At 42.8% G+C, this 26,002-nt stretch overlaps 2 protein-coding genes across 4 annotated transcripts; one reads left to right on the top strand and one right to left on the bottom strand.

Moving 5' to 3' along the window:
* Nucleotides 1–433: 433 nt before the first annotated feature.
* On the bottom strand, nt 434–979 carry RB195_010469 (uncharacterized protein; the record flags this gene model as incomplete). Its single annotated transcript, XM_064191493.1, has 1 exon — nt 434–979. One exon carries the CDS (start codon nt 977–979, stop codon nt 434–436), a length of 546 nt encoding a protein of 181 aa, XP_064049076.1.
* A 13,949-nt stretch (nt 980–14,928) lies between these two features.
* RB195_010468 (uncharacterized protein) lies at nt 14,929–24,904 on the top strand (the record flags this gene model as incomplete). 3 transcript variants are annotated; one of them, XM_064191492.1, is made up of 8 exons in its annotated part: nt 14,929–15,013; nt 15,067–15,266; nt 17,602–17,705; nt 20,214–21,063; nt 21,191–22,872; nt 22,941–22,974; nt 24,549–24,630; nt 24,696–24,904. In XM_064191492.1, the coding sequence occupies 8 exons, from the start codon at nt 14,929–14,931 to the stop codon at nt 24,902–24,904; spliced, it is 3,246 nt and encodes a 1,081-aa protein (XP_064049073.1). The 3 variants fall into 3 exon arrangements, with proteins under 3 accessions (XP_064049073.1, XP_064049075.1, XP_064049074.1); XM_064191491.1 differs by lacking the exons at nt 21,191–22,872; nt 22,941–22,974; nt 24,549–24,630; nt 24,696–24,904 and having other exon boundaries at nt 20,214–21,078; XM_064191490.1 differs by lacking the exons at nt 14,929–15,013; nt 15,067–15,266; nt 17,602–17,705; ... (2 more) ...; nt 24,549–24,630; nt 24,696–24,904 and having other exon boundaries at nt 21,308–22,888.
* Nucleotides 24,905–26,002: the final 1,098 nt, after the last annotated feature.

Below are 26,002 nucleotides of genomic sequence, written 5' to 3'. Positions count from 1 at the left end.
ATTTCTTCTTGTCGTATAATTTTCTCGATGGCATCAAACCATTCCTCGAGGGTCCACTCGTGATCCTCTTTCTTTTTTGTGTTTTTCTCCAATGGCTCTCTGAATCCGCGTGTGAAACTTCTGAAGAATCATTTGGATTGTGAGCTGATTGCTCAGATATTCTCCGTGTTCCTCCAATTGTGCTGCAATAGCGGTCAACTTGTGAAGGAGTCGTCGTTGATCTAATGTACTGGGGCTCCGTGCGAGGCAAGACTTTAAGTTTCTATTGAGTTCCAGAATGATACCGTTCTTGTCTCCATATCTTTCGTGTAGATGTTGAATCGCTTTCATGTAGTTTGCTGACGTAATTTGAAAACGAGATATAGAGTTTTTGGCTTCTCCACTTAGTGCGGAAAGAAGATAATTGAATTTCTGGAACTCCGTGAGCTCTTGGTCATGTACATTTGCCTTGAATGGTGCCCCAGAAGTTTTCCCATTCCCAGCGCTTGCCGCTGAAATTGGGAATAGGAATCAACGGCAGTTTGCTCACTGAAAGTGGTCCCATGGGGTAGATGTCAGGATTAAGAGAATTACTGTCCGTCATGCGTTCTGGTGTTTCCTGCTCCTCCAGTAACCCTTGAAGCACCCTCTTAAGAGCGGACTGTCTTTCATTAAGTTGCACAAGGGTGTCGTGGATGTTGTCTACATACTCGTACATCTTTTTGTCTTCGTCGTCCGTATGCTCCTCTAAGTCGTCATAGGCTTTTGTAAACTTATCCAATGTCGTCTCCAACATGATTGTGTTCTCTTCGCAGGCAGTCAAACAGAGACGTATTTCTCGTACGCGATCTCTGCGCGATGACTCAGAAGATGATTCTCTCGCGATGACTCTCTCACTTTCAGAAGCTTCGAGAAGTCCCTTGGTTTTGCTTAACCAATCAATCACGATGTTGCGGCATCTCGTTGTCAGTGCCTTATACGCTGATGCAGTCGCCGACATGATTCACCCAGTCCAAGAAAATGTCTCAGAGGAAGATCTTCTAACGATAGTAACGATAGAAGTGAGAGATTGCACCAAACTAAGAGAGTCCCGTGCAAATGCAAACAAAAAGTGAACCCTTAGCAGAGTCAGAGGTGAATATCGTGCAACGAATCAATCGATAAAGCGGTGGTAATAGTGGAGGAATAAAAGCTGTCGTAATAAAAATAGATCTTCGTACCTTCACAGACACATCTACACAAGGGCATTGTATAAATTGACGGTGGTACAGACAGACAGGTAGCACACACGTTTATTTGAGGCACCAGGTACAACGCAACCTATTTCTAGTCGTGCCTTTCCTGCCGCGAGTTAGCTTAATATCCCCCCTGTTCCGGAGAACGATGCTTAAATACAGACGCTCGGTGAGGAAGCACGAGCGCAATGCTCCTAGCTTACAGATCTCCGACGGTTGATAACAATGGTATGCAAAAACATGCGAAGTCATCATGAGAAACTAGGAAATCGTGCTCATACTTTAAATATAGTGCTAAAAGAAAATAGTGAACGTGGAGTTCACTATATTACCGTACGAGTACCTCGATCATAGGTAGTTTGAAATGGCTCAGATGCATCCTATTAATTTGCATGATTACGAATTGCTCTAATAATAACAATTGGGAAGTGACCGCAGAAGGAAAAAAGTGCAATTCTTCCTGTTTCGGCTTTTACGCTAGTGAAACTTATATGCAATGGGACCCTGTGACATTAACTGGCTTAGTTTCTTCATTTCCCTAATAGGTGGTAACATATTGTTAGAGAGCACCGGAACAGGTAACCACCTGCTTAGAAACAGGCTTCTGCCAAATTATGCTATCCAAGAACGGACATTCCGATGTCATCACGAGTAATAACACTAAAGCACTATACATACCGTAGTTCCAAAAGGTACTTATTATCACCACACTTTGGTTCCACGCGTTGGGGCACTCCTAATCACTGTCGTTGAAGTGCATTCATGGCCCACATTTTGTATTCGTAGTCCAAAAATGAGATAAGTCGATTTCGAAACATGCGTAAGAAACCGATGAGAGGGTAATCGTCGTTTGCGCTCTGTCGCTCTGTTCCTCTGCTAGACTCACACAATACAGTATGTTCAAGACGCCTTGGCCAGTGGTGCAGTTGCGTAGGCTCTCTAAGCGATGCGGTGGGATCCTCAATCAACTCTGCAGTCCGACTGGAGCTAGCGAAAGTCGCAGTGACTATTAACACCGTTGCAGTCTACGTCAGGTCGTTTTGACTGGGCGCGTGTAAAGCGGGTCCCAATGGAATTTCGAGCATGCTCCGCTCATGCCCAAAGTCGTCAGCATATTCTCAAGAGCATATTCTCAAGATTCACCTTCGTCGGCACTTAAAGGCAGCATACCACCAATCTGAGGTGATGCGGATTTCAGGTGGAGTATTTGTACACGGCATAGTAGATTATGGAGAGGGGTATGATTCCGTCCATTTCTTCCTAATTCCCGTAAAAAAACGGCCCGGAAGATGCGCGCGTGCACAGGGCTGGCGCGCTCCAATCGAACTCCTTGTGGGAAATACTGCGCCGAAATAGCGGTAGGAAAGCTTGAAGCCGTATCTTCCGCGACGTTTTTTACGGCAATTAGGAAGAAATGGACGGAATCATCCTTCTCTCAGTAATCTACGATCCCGTGCACGAATACTCCACCGGAAATCCGCACCACTCCAGATTCGTGGGGTGATACCTTTAAATAGCTGACTCTGCTTACCTACCGCTATTCGTACGCTGCATCGCCGGCTACTATTCAATTCACAAGCTACTTCTTTTTTGAGAATCAGACACATCCGCTGGAAAGTTGTGATGTGAGGTAAACTTGTAACCGAACCAGGAGCAGGAGGAATTCTTAAAAGAAATATGAGAAAAAGATGGATCTAATAGCTTCGAATATGGCAATTTCCGTTAAAAACGGAAAACACTAGCTTTCAAAAGTAACGGGAATGAAGATTATCATTATCCTGCAGATCGAAGGCTTTTTTGTAGCTTAATTTATTTCCAGACAGAATGACCTCCTGTATCTCTGACCTATTGCAAGAAAAAGAGCTCATTTGATAAGATTTCTAGACTTTCTGAGGGTGTATTCGATGATTTCCATATGATCGTGCAGTTCTTTGCGTCTCCATGGTCAGAAGAGCATCTAAGACTGTTGTATGCGTCTCCATGAATGACTGGAGCGTGACTTTATGGGGTACGTTCGCGTATCCACTGAACACCTCGGAGGCATTCGCGTAGAATCCGCCTCTTTACCGTTCCCCGTTTTAAGTCGAACGTGCCTCTTCTTTTGTCACTGATTCGAAGACGCATTGCGATTACAGTTGAAAGCACTGGACACCGACCACCTCTACATGCACTTTTTGGTGGTCGATTTTGGTGGATGTATTAAAAACTTCAACTACATTGAGTAACGCGACGGTCTCTGTATAGTTGGGTGAGAACGACATTGAGCATGGCGTTTCGTAAGTGGCTGCATTCAAAGCTGCACACTAGAGTCAGCGGTTGCAATCGAGATGGAACCTTTGCTATCTGCATTCACCTCATCGTTATTAGAAAAATGATTTCAGGATGGAACGAATTTTGTTGCCAGTCTGATCGCATCAGCATCAGGTTGGGAAAAAAACATCCCTTGGCTGTTCTCTCTTCTAGACGCCTTGCACCTTGCTGTTTTTTTTTTTAAATTTGCACTCGATAGTTGGAATCTTGACGATCAATGAAGATTTCTCATTCATTTCCCGTGTTTTACCTTGCCTCCCAATTAGATTCAGGCCCGTATCATTTTGATAGTGAAACTTATTCGTACTTTATTCCGTTCTATTATTGTTTCCATTTATCCCATTCCGCTGAAGCCGGACTTCAGACTTTTCATGGCGTTCGCTTCGGTTGCCTTCGCTGATCAATGAGTATTAATAGTTATACTAGTGGCATTTTCTGTGAAATAAGATTTGTGTTTTTCTAACAAAGGTTTCTTCCTCCCTTTTAAAATGAATAAAGGCAAATAGCTTCGTAGTTTTAGTTCTAAATGCGTCAATTCTACATTTGGAGAACATTCAAACTTCAGTTTCAAACGCTGTTTCGATACCAATATAGTACAGACACAATTCGAAAGCATTATTCGAAGAATGGGTTTTCCTCCTGTTTTCTCCCAACAGTTATCAGGGAATGGTGCTTTAACATAAAATGAAGTGAACGGCATCATCCTATTGATAAAGATAACGTTCCACGTCACACCATGTAAACTGCTCGCTACTACTTAAGCAGCAATTTGGATGCGTGTTTCCACTTTCTGAATAAAACAACCTGAGGCAACGTTACCAACCTGAGGCAGAGCAAGAGCAAAGAGATGCGCAGAACAGCGGTAGAGGTGAAGCGCAACACGGGCAGAAGCCACTAGTGGCGAGATCCCAGCAATTTCACGCCGTGGCACCTTTTATAGGTATTAGACGCCGGCGCACCAATCCAACGCCGGGGCGATCCGTCGCACCCCCTTTTTCGAATTTCGTGACACACAGACAAAAACACGCACATACACATACACACACACACAAACCGACTAAGCTCGTCAGTATATATCATGATGGTGAATACAGAAACTTATGCTGATGCGTTATGAACGGAAATTCAATTCTAGGATAGTCAATAAAAAGTCTCAAACTATCACCGTATATCCTACGCAGAAATAGACTCTTCCTTTCTTTAAGGCTTCTTGGATTTTGAGATATGGATAGTATACTCGGCTGCAATCGAAACGGTACAGTGAAAGCAGCGGTTGGGATGGAAGACTAAAGCGATGAGTGGACCCGGCGGTGATTCTTACTCGATCGGAACCGCTACCTCCACTGCGCCATGAACGGAACTGCATCGGGCTTAAGGTTGTTTTAAATCGACCATAACACATTTAGGATTTGTTGTTGTATTTTCATTCCATGTCTATACACTGTTTGATAAGATAAAAAGTTAAAAACGCCATTGCAGAATTGTGCTAAGGGGAGCGTACCACGAAATTGACAATTTGCTATCTCTAAGCACATAGGTACGGATTTGTGTGCTTCACGAATGTAAGTGTGGTCTACAAACGTATCTAATGCAAATGCTACGATGTCGGATACCGTAACCTGCAAAAAGATATAGTAGAGATAGCAAAAATGGAGCACGGTGCAGTTGCGTAAGCGGTTTCGCTCGAAGCGGAGCGGTGAAGCGCAGCGGAATCTAGGGAGACTCTTCCTGACACCATCCCTCCTCCCCACCTCATTTTTCCTAATATAGCCAAGCCAATATGGCAATCAAAAATTAAATATAACAAACAGAATTAAAGAAACAAATGCTCTCAATAAATAAATCGAAGTAATTGACATAAGAAACATTAATAAATAGTGCTATGATAAAGTGCTATTAATAAATGTGTCGGTATATATGTGCACATATAAGTTGGAAACAGGAGGAAGTCCTCAGCGTGCATTCGACGATTCAATAAGTAAATCATTGCAGACAGTAAATAGCTCCGTCCATCCCGGAGCCTTGATTTTAGCAAAACGGGAGGAAAAACTGCCGAGAACAGCACTCTACTGGGAAGTTCTATAATTGTATTTGCGTCATCACTGACAGCATTCCGGCGCGATATGAGGGTGATTTCAGCAATTAAAACTGACCCTAATTTGAAATGATTGCTCGACTGATCGGATATTGTTAGGTTGAAATAAATAGCCAGAGTTTCAACTTTAAAATACAGAGAAACAAGATAAAGTAAGAATGACAAGGAAGACGAGGAGACAAGACAGAGGAACATTAAAAAGGGAAAAATATAGTTGGGAGAAAGGGGGAGAGGTAGGAAGCACTCAGTGGCGCCCTTATTTCTTTTATTTTCAGGCTCCCATATTTCTAACTTGCTTTTTTCTCTTAATAACATTAGCTTATATGTAATAGATCATCTAAGACTAATGCTTAAGCCTTTGGGCCCCGATCAATTCAATTTATTTACTTCGAGAAAGAAGAATGTCACTAAGTAATTGGAGCGTCAAGAAATAAGGGCGTCACTAAGTAGACCCGTTACTCCCTCAACTACATTTCTCCCCATTCAAAATAGGTCGCGGTCTTATTTCTGGCTTATTTCTGTAAATAACTAAGTAAGTCGGGGCCCTAAAACCTAAGAATTACCTTTCTTCTATTAGATTTCCATCCTTTCTTCTATTAGTCGCAGGGGATCTATGGCATGTAAGCTAAAGTTACAAAGAGAAAGAAGTAAAATTGAGCATCTAGAAACAAGAGCGCGGTTGAGCACCAAGGACCCATTTCTAATTTCATCCCTCACTTCTTAATTCGAAAGTCACGGTTTCCATCCTTTCTTCTATTACGACTTATTATGATGTTCTCCTCGTTCGTTTTATGCTAAAAATCCGTGAGGTGCCATTCACCTTCTTGCCTCCTCTGACCATATTCCTTCGAAAGAATAGAAGAAGTGGTCACCTTCTGATCCTTTTTGAATTTCGCGGCACGTTAGCATTAGTCCGAGGGGCGGAGCCCCCGCAGCCGGGTGTAAGTTTAGATACGAGTCAGAGAAAAAGAAGAAAAGATGTTCAAGTTATAATCCGCTTGCAGTGGAAAACACACACAGAGAGGCCACAAACTAACCGAAGTAATTCTTTGAAGCAAGGAACAAACGAAATCCAAAATCAGGAGATATCTTTTATTGATTTCCACGGTGTGTGGACCGATGCACACATACAAAACAGTCTATCTCACATCTAAATCATAAGAGTTTTTTTTTGAAGCGCTTGCATTTTGTAATTCTTTAAGTGGTTGTGCTCAAATTCCCTTCGTAATCCAGAAGATGGCGTGTGAAGCAGTTTTGGTTACACCCGTGTTTCCAAAACTGGAAGTTATAAAGGTAGTAGGGTGATGCCAATCCATAACGCTTACGCGATTGTATTGGTAGAGCAGCGGTATGCCTACTTGAGTTATAATAGTTGGATTGCTGTTCGTTGAGCGACAGTGGAATTCTACGTGTTGTATCGCTCAACAGATGGGATCGTTAGAACATAAGTTGAACAGAATTGTTTCACAGGACCTATTTTAGATTACCGTGGACGTGATCATGATCGTATTCGTGAACTACTACATTTATTTATTTAAGAGAGATCCCAACATCGTTTCGTCACAATGCTTCAAGGAGTATAAGATGGACACATATGCTTGCCTGGTCGCGTGCCTTTTATCTGTCAAAATTTTGCAACTCAAAAAAAAAAATCCTAATTTTGAGCATCCCAGTTGTGAATATTTAACGTGCTAATGAATTCGAAATCTTGGACAAGATTTGCGAAAGTCCTTGAACCTGGAAGTTTAAGAGTTCGAATTTTTGAAAATTCGAAGTCCAAGGATCCAATTAAGTGGATTTGTTCGAAACCTGAAATCTTGAGAAAATACTCATACTTAAAGGCGTCACCCCACGAATCTGAGGTGGTACAGATTTCAGGTGGAGTATTTGTACACGGGATAGTAGATTATGGAGAGGGGTGTAATTCCGTCCATTTCTTTCTAATTGCCGTAAAAAACGGTCTGGAACATGCGCGCGTGCTCAAGGCTGGTGCGCTCCAATCGAACTCCTTGTAGGAAATAGTGCGCCGAAACGCTTGAAGCCGTATCTTCGGGCCGTTTTCTACGGCAATTAGGAAGAAATGGACTGAATCACCCTTCTCTCAATAATCTACGATCCCGTATGTGAATACTCCACCTGAAATCCTCACCACCTCAGATTCGTGAGGTGATGCCTTTGACTTCTAGTGTGCCAGCGCCGCGCAGATCTCAACTATATCTGGGATTGGAAGCGCGAGACACTTTCTCTTAGAATCCTAAGGAAGAATTCTGCTAGAATTTGTCAGGAAGGAGTTGTTTCAGGTGCTGATCACGAGCATACCATGTCTGGTAGGCATGTCCACAATTACTACTCGTCGACGCCGGGTTTTCATTGGAATTCTGCGCTTAGATCCGTTAACAAAGATAAGTGCACAGTCTGAAAAGAGGTTAGTTCGAAGGTGACGCTGAATAACAATGTTTCTGTCCCGCGCTTATATCACCCAACTCGTCACCAAGCGGCATGATGAACTAAGATAAGGTAACATTCGGCTAAAGAAACAAGATGTGACAGGCTCCACGTAATCTGTAACCTTGAACCGTCTTTGCGGTTTTTCCTTCAAACGCAAGAATTGATGCACAACGAGACAACTCCATGTATTGGTACAACAAGTGGAAAATCCCAGTCATTGCATCGCGAGCGTGCAAACTGGGTAGCAAAAGTATGACAGGAGGCCTACCTTGCATAGGTTGCAGCGGATAGTTCGCAATTACTACCATACATTTGCTCATACCCAGCTTGTATCGTTCCATCCGAAATTAAGATATTTATCTGATGCGAGTTCAGTTGGGAACAGGAATGACTGTCACCGCACGGCTAATGGTCCGAAACCGCTGTAATGCTAACCAAGCCTTTCGATCCCATAAAAGATATAAATTCGACCAAAATTTTTAAGAGTTCAAAATAAGGTGAAGATATGGATGTCGTCATCAGAAATCGACTAATGTCCATGTACAGAAGAAACGAAAAAAAAAAGCGAATCGGCGTATTTTCGAACTGTGATTACTTTACCTACAGAGTGTCCGGGACAGAGCGCTGCTAAGTTGCCGAAAAGCGTGATATGCACGGTTCAGAAGTAGGTCTTAAAGAGTGAGAAGGACTGGAGGTCTGACTGACGGTGAAGCAGCGCATGTGAAAACAAATAAATCAAAAAGATGGAGTGTTCTGTGCCTTATGGAATTTATTTCACTTTCAATTATATATATATATATATATATTTATTTTTATGTATATATGTATGCTATATGAGTGTGCTGCTACTTTATCTCCTCCTCTAGCTCATATCTTTAACATCTCAATATCATTAGGTGAAATTCCGGAGGTCTGGAAAAACGCCATTGTCACAGCCATTCCAAAGTCTCCAGTTACCGAGCTGCTGAATAATTACCATCCTATTAGCTTACTACCAACGCCGGTGAAAGTAATGGAAAAATAATCAGGGATAAACTGTATTCTTGGCTGAATAAGTTTCATCTTATTCCCACCCAACAACATGGATTTAGTGGAGGTGCCTCGACATCTACTAACTTAAAGGAATCACTCCACGAATTTGGAATGGTGCGGATTCCCGGTGGAGTATTCGTATACGGGATCGTAGATTATTGAGAGAAGGGTGATTCCGTCCATTTCTTCCTAATTGCCGTAAAAAAACGTCGCGGAAGATACGGCCTGGAGCGTTCCGGCGCGCTACTTTCTACAACGAGTTCGATTGGAGCACGCCAGCTTTGTGCACACGCCGCATGTTTCGGGCCGTTTTTTACGGCAATTGGGAAGAAATGGACGGAATCACCCCCCTCTCCACAATCTACTACACCGTATGCGAATACTCCACCTGAAATCTGTACCACCTCAGATTCGTGGGCTTTAATTGATAGTGTCTTTGACTGGTCTCCAAGGTAAATCGATAGACATAGTGCACATTAACCAAGGTAAATCGATAGACATTGTATACGTTGACCTGTCAAAAGCTTTCGATGAACTATGTCACTCGAAACTAACTGCTAAACTCCAGTACCGTGGAATACGAGGCCATATTTTAGATTGGATGATTTCTTATCCTAACATGAGAAGTATGACCGTCAAAGTTGGTCATAGATACTCAGCCAAATTCCCTTGCACCAGTTCCACAAGGTGGAGTCCTGTCCCCTCTCTTGTTTCTTTCTACACAATCTTATCTACACAATCGACCTACAAAATGTGCTCAAAACTCCTTCGCTTGTGAGAGTCCAAATATACGCTGACGAAATTAAGATTTACGGCATCTACGATGATGAGAATTACTGCAATTACGTACTGCACTTCAAACATCACTAGCTAAGAAGTCTGACTGGGCTTTTAAATGGGATTTGCACATTAACTACGACAAGTCTTTAGTTATGCATTTGGGTAAAGGGGATGTGGCTGAGTGTAGTATGAACGGAGTAACCCTGAAGACTTATAAATCTGCAAGGAACTCAGGAATTTTTGTCGATGATAATCTTAACTCCTCGGAAAATATTGATCATATTGTACGAAAAGCATACTCTTCCCTCTTTCAACTATTCTGGATTGCCTACGCCAGTAATCCAACTATTCTCACTCGTTTATACAAATCATTCGTCTTACCTCATCTCGAATATGGCTCTCATTTTTGGAGCCCTTCAAAGAAGAAATACATAGCAAAGCTCGAAAAGGTGCAGGACACTTTTACCCGTATGTTGTTCAGAAGAATGTCAGCGGCCTGCTACAATGATCGTCTCAAAAAATCAGGTATGGTCAGCTTGAGGAACAGACGTATACAAACCGACTTGATCTTCTGTTTTCGAGGGCTCAGAAAGGAAACCAAGCTCACACCCAGCAAATATTGGTATTTCAGACCTACTGATAAAAGAACCGGTGGTTTAAACTTACATTATGCAAAAATTCACCAATGAAGCTTTTCGTTTGTGTTCAATAACTTCTTCTACAGAACTCCAAGATGGTTGAAGCTCTTACCTCGTGATGTTCTTAAAGCCGAATACAGTAGAATATTCAAGATGAGTTTGAAGAAAAAAAAAAGCGATACTAATATCTTGTGATTATACCTCTTTTTTTATTTGTTCCGTCATGTTACCGACTCTCTCAGCTGCCTCTGAATAACTTCACCTTATTGGCTTCCGTATCTTCTAGCTGTTTGGTCTTGTCTAGATTGTGGTGGTTAGTCGTTTGAGGATTACGAAAGTTGGTGAACCCTCTTTGTTAAAGATCCCTCATCAGATTCGCCTTGGATCCCAACGTGCTCTTTCTTGGGTTGAGTTGGTCGTCCAAATCCCTATATGTAGATAAATAGACCGATGTTAAGCGTTCTGGATTGGGGGAGTAGATATCGTGAGAGGATTCTTCACTTTCTGGAGTAGGAGGACGACATGTTTGACGCGTATCCGAAACGAAAAAGACAGCGCCAGGGCCCACTGACAATGAGTTTGTCGATTCTTCCTTGAGTGTTTTGACATAGATAAATGTGTTCCCTTTTTCTTTTTTGGTGCACCATTCGTGTATGCAAATAAATAAATAATAAATAAATATATATATATATATTCCCTTTGCACGTGTTTGCTCAGTGTTCTAATCGGTAGGCGAAAATCACCGCACCCCTGCTGGAAAATTGGAGCCTTCTTAGGTTACATATCAGGGTATATAATGTCAGCATCATAATTGGTAGGTTGTTGAGGAAAGTTCGAGCGTCAAGCATGGGTAGGTAGATTTCTCATTTTTTTCGTTTCATATTTGGCTATAAGTAAAATCGAAAAGTTGGTTTTGCCACGCTTTCTGTTTGGAACATCTCGGAAATTTCTCAGGAAAGCTACCTCTCTTTGCATCCTAGTTGATTCTGAATGTGAGCAAAATTCCCGATATATACTTGTCTTATCTACGAAAGACATCTGAAAAGTCTGCAAAGCTCTTGTAATCCCTATCCGAAAAATAACTTCTGTAACAAGTCTGCTTCTTAAACACAGCGTGTCGCAGAGCTGACGATGTTGGTTCCTCTGTTAGAAAATAGAGAGTTCGGGGTGTAGTTAAGAAGTATAGCCCTGGTCTTGCTCAACACCCCTAACCGTTCTGAAAACAACGTGGAAAACGGCGTTTGTCCCTACGAGGTACACAAAAACGCTCCACCCTTGTGCAAAGGATGAACACACGTGCGATCATTGTTATCTATTCTTTTAGCATTGTTTTTTTCGTTATCCTTAATGGTTGTTTTTTTTTTGTTTTTTTTTTAAATCGTAGTTTCCTTGTTGGGTATTATGTTTTCGCTGGTCTTCCATTTGCCCATGTTCGACTGTCGTTGAGTCTTAGCATGTGGAATACGTGGCTTTCTTTACTGATTTGCTTGAGCTGTAGCAAAGTTTGTTATTTATCTCCATTAACGCCTTACGTATCGACGTTACCGCCTTCGTCAGAGCCTGAAACTCAAAGCCATAAGCGATTTACCTTCCCAAACACCTTTCTCACCCTACAGAAATCATTCAAACGATAGACATACTCAGCGGACAACATATCGGCTGGTGCAATATCTGTTGGATCAGGCAACGCAACGGACCATTACGTACCACAAGTGTAAGTCACAAGGGTTTTTATGGGGGACCTGACTAGATCAAGACCCGGACAGATCTTGATATGGCGCTAGTTCGTTTGTGATTGCAACGCAGTCATCGTTTCTGTTCATTTTTTGACTTTTGGTGATTATCTATAATAAGATGCCTCTAGTGTTCTGCGCGCTATGATATCGGACTCACAGGAGAATGTCCAATAGTAATTGCAGTGGGCAGTGGCAAAACCAGAGCTATTGATGTCTGAGAAATAGTTTCTAGAAAGAATATGAAAACAACGGTAGAAGGAAATAGCAGCAAAACGAAATACAAACCAAAACAAAAGAAAATCAAATTAAAGAATTGCAAAAACAAACATTCAGAAAACTACACTGGAAAAACAAAAAACGTCAATAATCACAGATAAAAATGAAAAAAATACGAGAAAACAATGTCAAAATAATAAATGGTCTACTGAAGCGTCCTCATTGATTTCTTATCGCTCGTTCTTGGATGCGGCGCGTGTACATTGTGGCATTCTTCCTTCTTCCGAAAACAATGCTAAAACAACAAATTGTGGTAATAAACAATAACGAACACTTACGAATGCACACTCCTAGCCTGTCGTAACTGAGTGACGTAACTAGCCAATGACATGAAATTCTTCCAGTTCGGAGCTGAATACATGCTGCACTCTCTTCCATTACCCTAAGTACATCATTTTTAAGTCGGCACATGACGAAAGTGACGCAGTGTGGAGTCGTGGTCAAAAATGGAGAGCTCAGGTGCAAATTACGAATGTAAGCGTGGCTCTGGCCCATTTCTCCTAATCGTCCTAGAAACGGTGCGGGAACGGCGTTTGTTTCTACGAAGTACATCAGAATGCGCCATCCTTGTACTCGCTCCGCTTCCTTCAGTAGCCTCTTCGTCGGTTCTAGTTGAATGGACTGCTGAGGAGACCGCATTGGTTTTCAACGGCTCACTCGAGAAGTGCGTGTACATGGGTGGCGCGTTCCAGCTTACGTAGGAACAAACATCGTTCCCCACCCCGATTGTCTGGGAGATTAGGGGGATTTGGCAGGGCCACGCTCATTCGTAATCTACACCCGAACGTACTATTTTCCATCACGTCTCCACAACAAGTCAATGCCGTGATGCGCTGCCTTAAAAAAATGATGCAGTTACGGTAATGCAAGAGGAAACGGCATGTTCTCAACTGGAAGAATTTCATGCCATTTGCTAGGTACTTCACTCAGCTACGGCACAAAAAAACCTGCTAGGAGTGTGACATCTATACTGGAAAAGGAAGAACGGTGTGTTGCTGTTGTTTTCTGCCTACAAACAAAACTAAGTGCTACGTCGGCGACATAAGCTCCTTTTTGCTCATTTGAGTTTGGGTCAATAAAAACTCGTTAAAATTTATGCAACTTTACTTTCATTCATTCCTCCTCCGCCGCCCCCTCCTGCCGTTAATAAATAGTGAGTTTCAGTAGAAGCTATAAGTGATGAGACTCGGTAGCCATTATCTTCATTCAATAATAGCCTTACTCAACTATGCATCATCCTCTCGTACTCAGGGCAAATGAGCACTCCTTTTTCTAGTAGGCTGCAGGCAACTTTCTTCCTTTTCTTCCTTCAATACGAGTTGCTTCTGAGCATAGAGGAACAATTGTGGTATGAAGTGCCCAGGAGCTAGCCTCCTTTCCATAATTTTCATGGGAACTACACAAACCAGAAGATTCTAGAAGAAAGTATGCTTTCACTTGTCTGTCAAACGTTTGACGAAGGAGCTTTTGTTAGCTAGTCGCGGCTGCACATCCCATTATGACAGCAACCTGATTATGCTATTCTAGTCACTATCCCAAGGATAGATCAAGGCAGATGAGATGACTGCAATGGAGTGGTTGAGTTAAAGCGTGATCTAAATTCAGTGTTGCATGAGAACACTGGGCGCCAATCGGAAAGGACCGCCGAGAAGAATGCTGATGAGAAGTTGAAGGGAAGGATGTTCAGTAGAAGGTTCTGGTGGCGGATATCAACAAGCTGATAGCAATCATGCAGATCAGTGAATATTGAACTAATTAACTATCCAAATCACTAGTAATATCTCGTGTCATTGAACAGATAGCTGGTTGCTCGATTTTCCCGTAAAATCTGATTTGTTCTTGTTGCATCCATATCTTTTGAAGACCGAACCCTATACGTGATATCTTATCTCAGTGTGCAATTGTTCTACCTAGCCCAGATTTCATCGAGATTCTCCCACTCTGCAAACGCTACGAAGGGAAGTTCTCCTTTATTTGTAACAGAGAACGGAAACGCAGACAAAACGGGGACTTCCGTCCGAAAATCTGTTTCTGCTTTATGCTGCTGTTTCAGGACGTAATTCAGTGGCTTTGATTCCGTGCCAAGTGTGCGGAGATCGCTCTTACGGACGACATTACGGACAGTGGACCTGCGACGGCTGCAGTTGTTTCTTCAAGCGAAGTGTTCGCAAAAATATTCTGTACACATGCATTTGTGAGGGGTTGTCTTGCTTCTTTTGTAGCTCTCTGCTGTATTTTCCTCTAGAATTTCAGCAGGTCACAACGACTGCGTGATAGACAAGGCTCGCCGGAATTGGTGCCCTTCGTGTCGCCTAACGAAATGTTTTCGACTCAAAATGAACTCAAAGGGTAGGGACATCTTTAAGTATCAAACCCTTGAATTCAAAGATGTTAGATTTATGAAAGTCTTAGCGGTTCAAAGGGAACGAGGGCCACGGAATGTGATATCTGCGCCCACAAAAACGAAGCGATGCACACCTAAAAGTGGGTTCAATAATGTTTTTGCGGAAGTTAATGCAATGTTTACAATTTTCTAGGTATGGAAGAAAATCACATTTGTGAAGTGAACGCCATACATTCCGTAGACGATTTGTTTGTTGCTGTAATGTTAGCAGTCTGTCAATCAGTGCTTCTTATATTCACCACTCATGAAGAACGAAGAGTACTGCTCAGAGCGAAATATGCAAGTTTTCTTTCACTTGCAATCTCAACTGCTGATGAAAAAGCCAGAAAACAGGTGGGTCTTCTTTCAAGTTTTTTCCCAGTAACTCTTTTTTCAAACCAATTTTGCGAAACTTGGATTCTCAGAAGAGTATATACCAGAGGATAAGGGATAAAGTGTCTGTCGTTAACCCATCCGCTTGCATGCAGTGCATGTACAACAAATATATACAAAAAAAGGACGTAAAATATGTTAAAATACATGTTGGACACTCAGCTGCTCTTCGTACGGCGTCATCAACGGCGAAGGGTCCCGCCACGGCTCCTCGTCTTACTCCAGTTTTCACTTCGAACGATAAAGTAAATCCAGTTGGTGTTCGAATAGCAGCAGTTGTTCTTCTATTCACGTCCTCGAATGAACTTTCCTGGATCGAACATCGGCACGAAGCGCGTTGAAAAGACGGCCTCATTGAGAAGAGTCGAAAGCCTCTAGACTTCAAAGAGGTTTCTAAGTCTAGAAAAATTTGAAGAATAACTGCATAGATTTCAAGTCCCGCTGCCACATTTCAGTCACTCTCCTAACAATGAACATCTGGTCAGTCGTAGATCGATCAGAACCAAAGCCAGCTAGCTCAGGTGTTTCCTTCGCGATGTTTGATAATCCGATCCAGGATGATCCGCTCTAAGACCTTGCAAATTGCACATAAGCAAGAATATTCCCCGGTTGTTCCGTGACGGATAATGTCTTGTGGAGGGGAATTATGACGGCGTGTCTCCACGAATACGGGGGGGAACGGTAAAAAGGGTCCCGGCGGATTCTCCGTGAATGCGTCTGAGACATAACGTGTCCAGTGGATATGCCGCGGATACGCGAACGTACCTTGACGACGTTACGCTCCAGTCGTTCATGAAGACGCAGACAACCGTCTTAGATACTCTTCTGACCATAGAGATGCAAAGAAATAGGCAGTTATAAGGAAATATGCAAAGAAGAATGGTGTGAGTTGTCAAAATTACAGAATAAGTAAAAGAATAATTGAGTTAGATAAAAGTACATAGTGAGCCAGCGGTGGTTCAGTTGTTCGTTAGATGCCATGTGAATAAGCCTCAAACTTGAGTAATTAAACCTTTATTTATCACGTACAATATACACCAATATCAGAGTAAGGCACATTACATGGCAAATGTAAAATAACAGACGTGATATAATAATGCACAAACAGAAATGCATAAAATACAAGCATCACAAAAAGGAAGGTAAAAATATGTAAGCACACGTGGGAGGGAGGCAAGAGAAACGGAGATTTGGTTTGCCCCAATTTGCTTTAGGCGAATGCTCGACTATGCTCTGAGCAATAAACAGTTGGACTGTTTACATACGGTCCAACCTCTTTGTCTGCCCTCGGCGCTGTGTTGCTCTCCCAATCTGGTTGTGCTCGAATAGTTTTTGCACACCAGATGCGCCTGCTGCGCGAGAGTGCAACTCTCATTCATTGCCTGTTATTCAAATGCTCTTTGTTTGAGCATACCGACCGAGCGTAAACATATTTTTCTTACTTCTTCATTTTTATGATCTATGGTCACGTTTGTGACACATAGGACCTTGTATGGTGTTCTAATAAAGAAAAGGAGTGAGTTTGTCCTTATATTACCTTCAGAAAGTCTAGAAATCTTATCAAATTTGAACTCTTTTTTCTGTAAGTTCCAATAAGTCAGAGATACAGAAGGTCCCCCTGTTCGGAAATATATTAGGCTACAAGAAAGCTTGGGGGTTACAGGATAACGATAACTCTCATTACCATTACTTTTGAAAGCTGGAATGTTCCGTTTTAACGAAAATTTTTATATACGTAGTTTGAAGCTATTAGATACAGCTATTAGATACATCCTTATCTCATATTTCACCTGAGGATTTCTCTTGCTTCTGGTACGATTAAAAGTTCACCTCACATCATAAAACTGCAGTGGATTTGTCTAATTCTCCAAAACAATTTAGTAGATAGTGAATCATATCCTGGCCGGTGATGCAGCGTATGATTAGCGGTAGGTAAGCAGAGTCAGCTATTTAAGTGCCAACGAAGGTGACTCTCTTTAGGATATGCACCATCGCTAATTGCTCTGACCAGGCATGACCGGGGCAAGCTCGAAATTGCGCCGGGACCCTCTTCACACGCACCCCGAATACAGTATCTACATTGAACGGATGATATTCGTCATCTCACATATTCCAGAAGGAGGAAGAATTCCACCATTTCTGCGCTATTTCCATCGTCTCCGCCAAATTTTCCATTCTTCATTTTTTGAACACAGGCGAGCTCCTCCTACTCGGTCGGTGGTTCCTCTCTGACCTTCGTATACGTTTGCTGCTGGACATGCTCGAGTTCAGAGACTGAAGACGCTTGTCAGTTCAGCAAGGTGTTGAAATGTTCCCTCCTACTGGATACGGTTGCTTCTACGACAGCGGCTCCGTGGGTAGTATTGAAGGCAGGCGAACCCTCTTCATTTTGGTCAGAAGGTCGGCGTCTTTAAGCTTATTCTTGGTTCGCACTCCAACACCTATGGAAACCCGTCTGCGGAATTTCTTTCTATATTCCTCTTCCTTTTAGACCTGTCATGTCAACCTTCGGTTGAGGTTGAACACCTCCACTTCTTTTCTGGAACCCTAACTTCAAGCTGCTGGCTTGGTATCTTGGATATCAACGTATTGGGTTATTATAAAATGCATCCTTGTTGTAGTCCTCAAGCGTTTCCGTAGGTGCAAGACCACTTACGATCTTAAGTTTAAGTCCTCTTCGATCCCGCAATCGTAGATGCATCTCGACGACTTTAATCTAAACTCCTCCACCAGGTTTTTGTTCTCACTCCTCACACCTACTGCACAACCTCTTACTTTCCTTTCATCGCCGCAGTAGATGGTGTAATTGTACTGATGATAGGGCGAGCCCTGATGCGTGTTTCCTGCAATGCAACAAAAGGTGCCTACAGATATCGCAGAAGTCTGGACAGCGATGTTAATGTTTAATGTTACGAGACGGATGTTCGTTGCCAGAGATTCCATGTTTCCCTCGTGCCCTGATGCATTTGACCTCTTAGGGCTCTGGCATTGTGCTGAACGACAGCACCTTTCTGCAATGTATGGGAAGCTTTTGCAGCGTAACAGTGGAAGCTATATAGCTCTTACACTCCGAAGGCGCATACTCAAGTACTTGATTGTGTTTAGTAAAAGCAGGGCCACTACGTGCAGGTAACAATCAGGTTTGTATACGCGACTCCAAAGTTGTCGATAAGATCTTATAAACGACGTTGAAATCTGCGATTTGCGATGGTTTTGTCCTCAATCTCTTCTTCCGTACCGCATATCGATAATCAGAATTTTAGTTCTTCCGGAATCCTACAGCTCTAGATCCAAAATCCTTGGATGTCGTGTAGCTTAGCCCTGGTGAAGATGCAATAGCATTCCTCATCGGCAACTTCTTCGAACGTATCCGGAGTCTCCAAGTGCGCCATATCTCATCCTAGTCTTTCGGCAGGTAACATATTTGAGAGCGCTTACGACCTACCTCAGTGATGTGTTTGTTCCCAACATTCAGTTTCCTATACCATGACATGATCGGCTCGCTCTCATCCTCGAGTAACCTCTACGACAGGCAAACTGTTGCCGCTTCCATTTCTAAGATGTCTTGGCTTCAGATACAGTAGTGACTGATTCCTCAGTGCGCTTCCTTACCATAGTTAAACGCGTCTTCCATTAGGCCGCACAAGTTCTTACTTGTTTCTTGAATACTAATTTTACACAGGAAACTGGTCCACTTAGCGGAAAGTTTGAAACGTTGCCAAGAACTTTTATATATCCGGTCCTTGGAAGAACACTAGTTTCCATTCTAAGTTTCCGACACCTAAGAGGCCTCCTATACCAAGAATCCTTGAGGGTTCTTTTCTTTTGGGTCTTTCTCGGCAATTCTGAAGCAAAACTTCATCCAAGCCATGGAGGAAGAGGAAGATAAACTGACTTCACAGATTAAGCAATCCAGTTCACGCTCAAGTAGAAACCTTTTTTAAATGTTGAAACGTTTGAAAAAAAGTTTCTTCTAGTCTTTTTCTTTCCGTCTGAACCTCGGCGGTGATGTCCACTCCGTTTTTTAAGACGATTAGAAGGAATTGGACGTGAAAATGCTCGCTTTCTTAATATACACCCTGAACTCTATTTTTTCCTAGAGAGATCATTGCGCCATTTTCAATTCAATGTCAGTTTCGTGGTATGCTGCCTCTAAACTTCCTCACTCGGGGATGTTTTTTTTTTGTTAAAGGAAAGTTGCGGAGCATTTCCAGCCCAAGTTTTCAACGAATACACAAAGCTTCAAATGTGGATAAGATGCCAAAGTGTTGTAAATTAGTTGAAAAGACCAACGGACCAAGCGGTACGCATCAGCAACTTATGGGAAGCTATAGTGGTTAGTTTCATCATCTAACAGGGCACCAATTTCACGAAACACTGAAAGTAGAAGCCTAAATATCATTCCAGTTGGTCATTGACTTTGTAGTTAGCACATATGTGTTCAACTGGATGGCTGCGATGCGTGTTCGATTAGGGCGGGACTGAGCGTAGAGAAAGTATTTGTTGAACTTAGCACATCCAGCTGCATATATCAGTGACAACTCAAATCTATAGTATTTTTCTCGTTACTTGTTTCAGTTCCTGCAAAAAGGACCGCGTCGGCCCATCGCACTTTGCAGCCTCATTAGAGGCAAAAGTATTCTTACCTTTTCGGTACATACACATCGTCCAATCATGGAGCAATTTATAGTTCACTTTGGAACCATGTTCTTTTTCCCAAGCAAAAAAAATGTGATTCGTATTCCCCTTTTTTAACTGGTTAAAATGCACAATGTTAGGAAATGCTCGAACACTGCCGATCCAAGCGGAAACGAAAGTTTTTTCTTTGACAAGCTGTGATTTTTTCACAATCAAAAAAGAACTCAAGACACCCTAGTGTTTTGCGATGCACTAGTGGTTTTCACTAAGAAGTAGGTATGATATACGGAGCCGGCCAAAGAAGCTAGTCCGCCAGCAACAGCCAGTGCGCTTGGCAACACTTAACGTGGGGACGCTTACTGGAAGAAGTTGTGAACTGGCAGATAGTCTCAGAAAACGCCGTGTTGACATATGTTGTGTACAAGAGACTCGCTGGAAAGGCTCCAAATCAAGGGAATTAGGCGATGGCTACAAGCTCATCTACCACGACACATCAAATCGCAATGGCGTTAGTATCATATTGAACGAGTCGTTTAGAAACAGCGTCACAGTAGTGGATCGACTGTCGGATCGCCTGACAGCTGCAAAAGTAGACACAGGAGAAGTGGAATTGCGAGTCGTCTCTGCTTATGCGCCACAGGCGGGCTGCAGTGAAGAAGAGAAGGCAAGCTTTTGGGAGGATCTGGAGCAGTACGTCCGATCCCTGGAAGGCGAAGAAGTACTTCTAATCGGAGGAGACTTCAACGGACATGTCGGTTCTCGGAAAGACGGGTTCGAGAGTTGTCATGGTGGATACGGCTATGGAGCTCGTAACGACGACGGGTTGCGAATCCTGGAGTATGCTGTTGCAAGTGACTTGATTATTGCTAACACGCAGTATCGGAAAAGAAAATCGCATTTGACGTACACCAGCGGCGGTCGTGAAACACAAATAGATTTCTGGATGTTACGCCGACGAGATCGCCGACTTCTGCAGGATTCAAAAGTCATCCCCACAGACCATGTCACTGCCCAACACCATCTGCTCGTTACGGACTTGAAAATCTACCGTCCAAGGAAGAGACATCCAAGGACTGAAATACAGCGCATCAAATGGTGGAATCTGAAGAATCGAAAGGAGGTATTTTTCGCGTAAGGGGCTCCATCTACACTTCCCCACCCTAATCGTAGTGTGGAGGAAATGTGGTCGTCTACTTCCAGCGTTATACGCTTGACCGCGGAGAACACTCTGGGATAGACGACTCTAGGTAACCCCAAGGTACAAAAGGCTACGTGGTTTTGGAACGAGGAAGTTCAGACGGCAATTCGTGAGAAGAAGTCCAAGTATAAGCTCTGGTGGAGGACGCGTCAGCCTGAATATCGGTATGTTTATCCTGGCGGCGATGAGGGAGGCTAAGAAGGCAGTCTCCAAGGCGAAGCTGGACCGCTACAAGGCTGTGTACGACATGCTTGATACCAGAGAAGGCGAGCGGGCAGTGTATCGTTTAGTCAGAGCGCGTCATCGCTCAACGTTGGATATAGAGCACACCAAGATCGTTAAGGGAGCTGATGGAGCCGTTCTGCGCAGCTCTGGTCAGATCCTGGAGAGGTGGCGAGAGTACTACAATCACTTGTGTAACGAAGAGTTCTGTCATCCTTCCATCCCAACTGTTCCCAGCGTCCAGGGTCCTGTTCTACCAATTACTGCCGTCGAAGTCAGTGCTGCCCTCGCAAAAATGAAGTCGAACAAAGCAACCGGTCCTGATGACATGCCTACTGATGTCTGGAATCTGCTAGGAGATCGAGGGTCCGAGTGGCTCGCAACTCTATTTAACAAAATCGTTGCAGAAGGACGGACTCCAGACGTTTGGCAAACTTCCGTGACCGTGCCTGTCTGGAAAGGGAAAGGAGACATTGCTGACTGTACCTCGTACAGGCCTATACGACTGCTGTGCCATACGATGAAGGTTTTTGAGCGTGTCCTGGAGGCTCGTCCGAGGAAAATTGTTAGCGTTTCACTCAACCAGTGCGGCTTTGTGAAGGATTGCTGCACTATAGATACTATCCATGCTGTCCGAATCCTCCTGGAGAAACATCGGGAGAAGAACCGCAGTGTGCATCTTGTTTTTCTCGATCTCGAGAAAGCTTTCGACCGTGTCCCACATGAGCTGTTATGGATGTCCATGAGGTCGCATAGAGTACCAGAAGAATATGTGCGGTGGAGGAAGCTACTTTATGCGAAGCCTACCAGCGTTGTACGATGTGCTGCTGGAACAAGCAGGCCCTTCCCTGTACAAGTATGGGTTCATCAGGGTTCATCCCTCTCACCTCTGCTGTTCATACTGTACATGGACACGATAACGAAGGAAATCCAGAAGCAGCATCCGTGGACTCTACTTTCTGCCGACGACGTTATGCTCGCGTCCGAGTCTCGAGATGATCTTCAGAAACAAGTACAGTCTTGGAAGGATCAGCTGCAGCAATATGGATTGCGCCTCAACACATCAAAAACTGAGTACATGGAGTGCGGACCAAGGATAGAGGATGGTTCAATTCGTGTCGATGGCACCGAATTAAACAAGGTGAACTGTTTCAAGTACTTTGGATCCAAAGTGACTTCCATAGGCAACATTGATCAAGAAGTTCGAGCACGTGTTAATGCGGCATGGATGAAATGGAAAATGGCAACAGGGGTACTGTGCGACAAGAAAGTCCCTGTTCGACTGAAGTCGAAGATCTATAGGACGGTTGTGCGTCCTGTTGCCCTTTACGGATGCGAGGGCTGGCCGACGACGAAAGCCTTGGAAAGAGTGCTGCACGCTATGGAGATGCGGATGTTGAGGTGGACGATAGGTGTAACGCTAAAAGAGAAAGTATCCAACGACACTGTTGGTTCCATTTTCGGCGTCGTCCCGATAACTGAGAAGATGAAGGAGGCGCGACTGAGATGGTTTGGTCACGTCTAGCGGCGGGAGGAAGATTCTTTTGCCAAAACTGCTCTGAAGCTCGACGTTTCAGGAGTGAGGCCGCGTGGGAGGTCAAAGATTCGCTGGTTAGACCGTGTGAAGCTGGATATGATAGATGCACGTTTGTGTACGGCTGATGCAATGGATAGAACCAAATGGAAGACAAGAAGCAGAAAAGCGGACCCTGCAACAACGCGGGACAAACGCTAGGAAGAAGAAGAAGTAGTAGTAGGATAGTGGTATCACTCATTGGGCTTAGTTGAAATATAGGAAATACCGTATCTTTCCGAGATTTTGTGTTCTGAGCACAGGTGGGTTCTTCGTTGTAACATTGTTTTAATTAACAGGTTACAAGCATGGATGGCGATTTCTCACATTCATATTCCAGATACATTGAAATATATTTGGAATTTTCTTCTAGGAATATGCTTGGTATGTGTAGCTTTTTCGTTGTATTTATTCATCGTTCTTATTTAGACACATCCCAATAAACTATGGTATTAAAAGAGCAGAAAACACTGCTATGACTTGGCCCGATAGTTCATCCCCTTTAATTCTTTTGTAGCCAAACTTGATTTGTATGTAGCTCGGTTACCAGATAGATCCATTAATATAGAAAGCACACAATATTTTCTACGAACATACTAAGCACATTCCTAGAGAGGAATTCCTAACATATTTCTGTACAACCTCTATTCTGCACAATTAGTCAAATGACTTTTCAATTACGACGATTCTGAGAAGCATATTTTCTTCACCTTCCCAAAATGATGATTACCGTCATTAATGGCTTCCTCATTTGGTCCAATTTTGAGTGAGGATTACATGATGATGTCATCTGCTTTTCGGGCATACATGAGTTTTCGTAGCAAAACATTTATTCCTCCTCAGTTTTGTAGCAGAGTTAGAATATTCTAGCCTAATGTCTGTCTCATACTACTTGCTTAGGATTTTTTTGAGGTTTTTTCAAGGATGGTGTTATGATACCGATGCATTATGTAAATTGCGATTTTATTCCTAAAGTATTTATTAAACTCAATCTGTTTTTCCTCGTTGTGTAAGAAACAATTGATATCTACAAATCCCAACGCAATTATTAATTTTGCTAGCTCGGATCTCATATTATTTATTTAATTACTAATTTTTGTGATGCATTTTTATACGTTTCTTACAGAGAATCATTCGGAGGATATGCTTGTAAAGATCAGAGTGAAAGAATCTCTTTTCTCTTTAGGAGTAGTATTCTCACAGTTTATCTTACAGGCAAAGGTCTCAGTTCGAAATTCCGAATGTTTCTGCAGAATCTACGTCTCGAACGTATTTTTGCCGCTCATTCCTTCGAATTTACATATCTCTCCAATGCAAAAGATTATTTTTTTGCTGCAATAGTCGCTTCTTTCTCGTGTTTGGTACTGTACATTGTTAGTGGGGTGGCTTGCTGACGAAAATGTGCCATTCCTATCCTGTGCTTTCGCTTTGAACAGACTATTATATTTGCAAGGAGGGGCCCAGTTATACGAAGTGTCACCTATAATACATATTCATTTCTTTGCTGCAGACCTCCAAACATGCACCAAACAGCTAGCTTAATATGCGATATATCACTATTTGTGTATGTAGCAACGAAGAGATGAAAACAAGAAATAGTCGAAGATTTCAGGCGCAGTTCGTTCTTCCGAGGCATTTGGAAATGAATGCGGAAGAATTTCGCTTAACCATATGCATTCTGCTGTGTAAAATGGGTAAGTCAAGCTTCTTTTCAAAGCGAACTCATGAATGGTGAAGGACGAAACGAGATCGTTTCCAGGTTCATCGGTAGCCGCCCTCTCCTTCGCGACACCCCTTCTTCCAATCTACACGCACTGGCTTCGCATCCACTGCATATCGTTCTCATGGCTTTCCAGAGCAAATGAGATTCTTGGTTTTATTGAGGAGATCTGGCATGATCGCACAAACTTCGACCACTTGCTCTCCGAATCTCCTAATGATCTCATTGATCGAATTTTCCAGCATTGATCATGGTATAAACTTTGTGTGACTATTTGTTCAGGGGTTGTACTAGCCACACTGGCCACTGTTCGCGGAGAACGCCTATATCTTTGCTGCCCTCCCCCGCAATGTATTATCGGAATCTACATCTTCCTACTTTACACCTCAAACGTGCCTGCTCTATTGGCTCAAGCCGTCTACTTCTCTTCACGTTTCGTTTAATTTTAGTTGGAATGAGGAAAAATCTCGGAGATGCAGAACGAAATTTTCTCTTGGATGGAAATGCCATGCGGTTGTTTTCTTTCGACCTGAACTTGTTCTTTGTTTGAGTTTCAGAGAAGGAAGATTCCACTATAAGGTTATACTCTGCACACTACTTTAAAAGTTTCATATCCACCTAAATGGATTTGAGTCGCTTTTGATCGGAGTGCAGAGGCAATTTCTCCCGATATTCTGACCGAGCTACTGCAACGGGTCTATTCTTTTGTTTTTCCTTTGTCACCTCAGTAGATGACCTAGTGCTAACTTATCGGTTTTTGCTGACGCAGAACGCTTTTGGTTGCTCGCGGCCCGAATAAAATGTAATTTTCGACTTTCATACCACGTCAACCACATCGTTGAAATGTGACGAACCACACAGAATTGGTAGGTATACTTCGCAGAGTCCCAAAGTGAAAGAGTGAATACTATATCTAAGTTGTCAGAGATCCGTTTTTTAAGCAAGCACCTACGTCGTTCACATGTACCTGTACCTTAAGTGCTGTTGGCTTCACACTGACAGAATGGTTAAAAGGGCTTTCTCAAGATATTGCGCAAGATTGTTGCAGAACCACAAAAGGCCGAAAATTGGATCGTGAGTAACTCAAAGACTCACTGTATTAAAGCGTACGTTGTACTTCCCTAAGTGAAATTGACGAAACATCACTAAAACTTGTTTTTGCGAATATGTGGCTTCACTTAGATTTTTCCTTTCCTATTCCATTGAGTAAGGGGCGCATAGTTGTACTACAGTAAAGTTATTTCTCAATATTTTCACCCTGAACACTCTTTTGCAATCCCTATAGACATAATAGGAGAAAAGAATCGAAAGAAATGGCATTTCCTTCTTTTTGTGAATTCCTTTCC

This window comes from Necator americanus, chromosome III, assembly GCF_031761385.1.
Source record: "Necator americanus strain Aroian chromosome III, whole genome shotgun sequence".
Taxonomy (NCBI): Eukaryota; Metazoa; Nematoda; class Chromadorea; order Rhabditida; family Ancylostomatidae; genus Necator; species Necator americanus.
The sequence above is the reverse complement of the archived record's forward strand: the minus strand, read 5'-3'. Positions and strand labels throughout refer to the sequence as shown.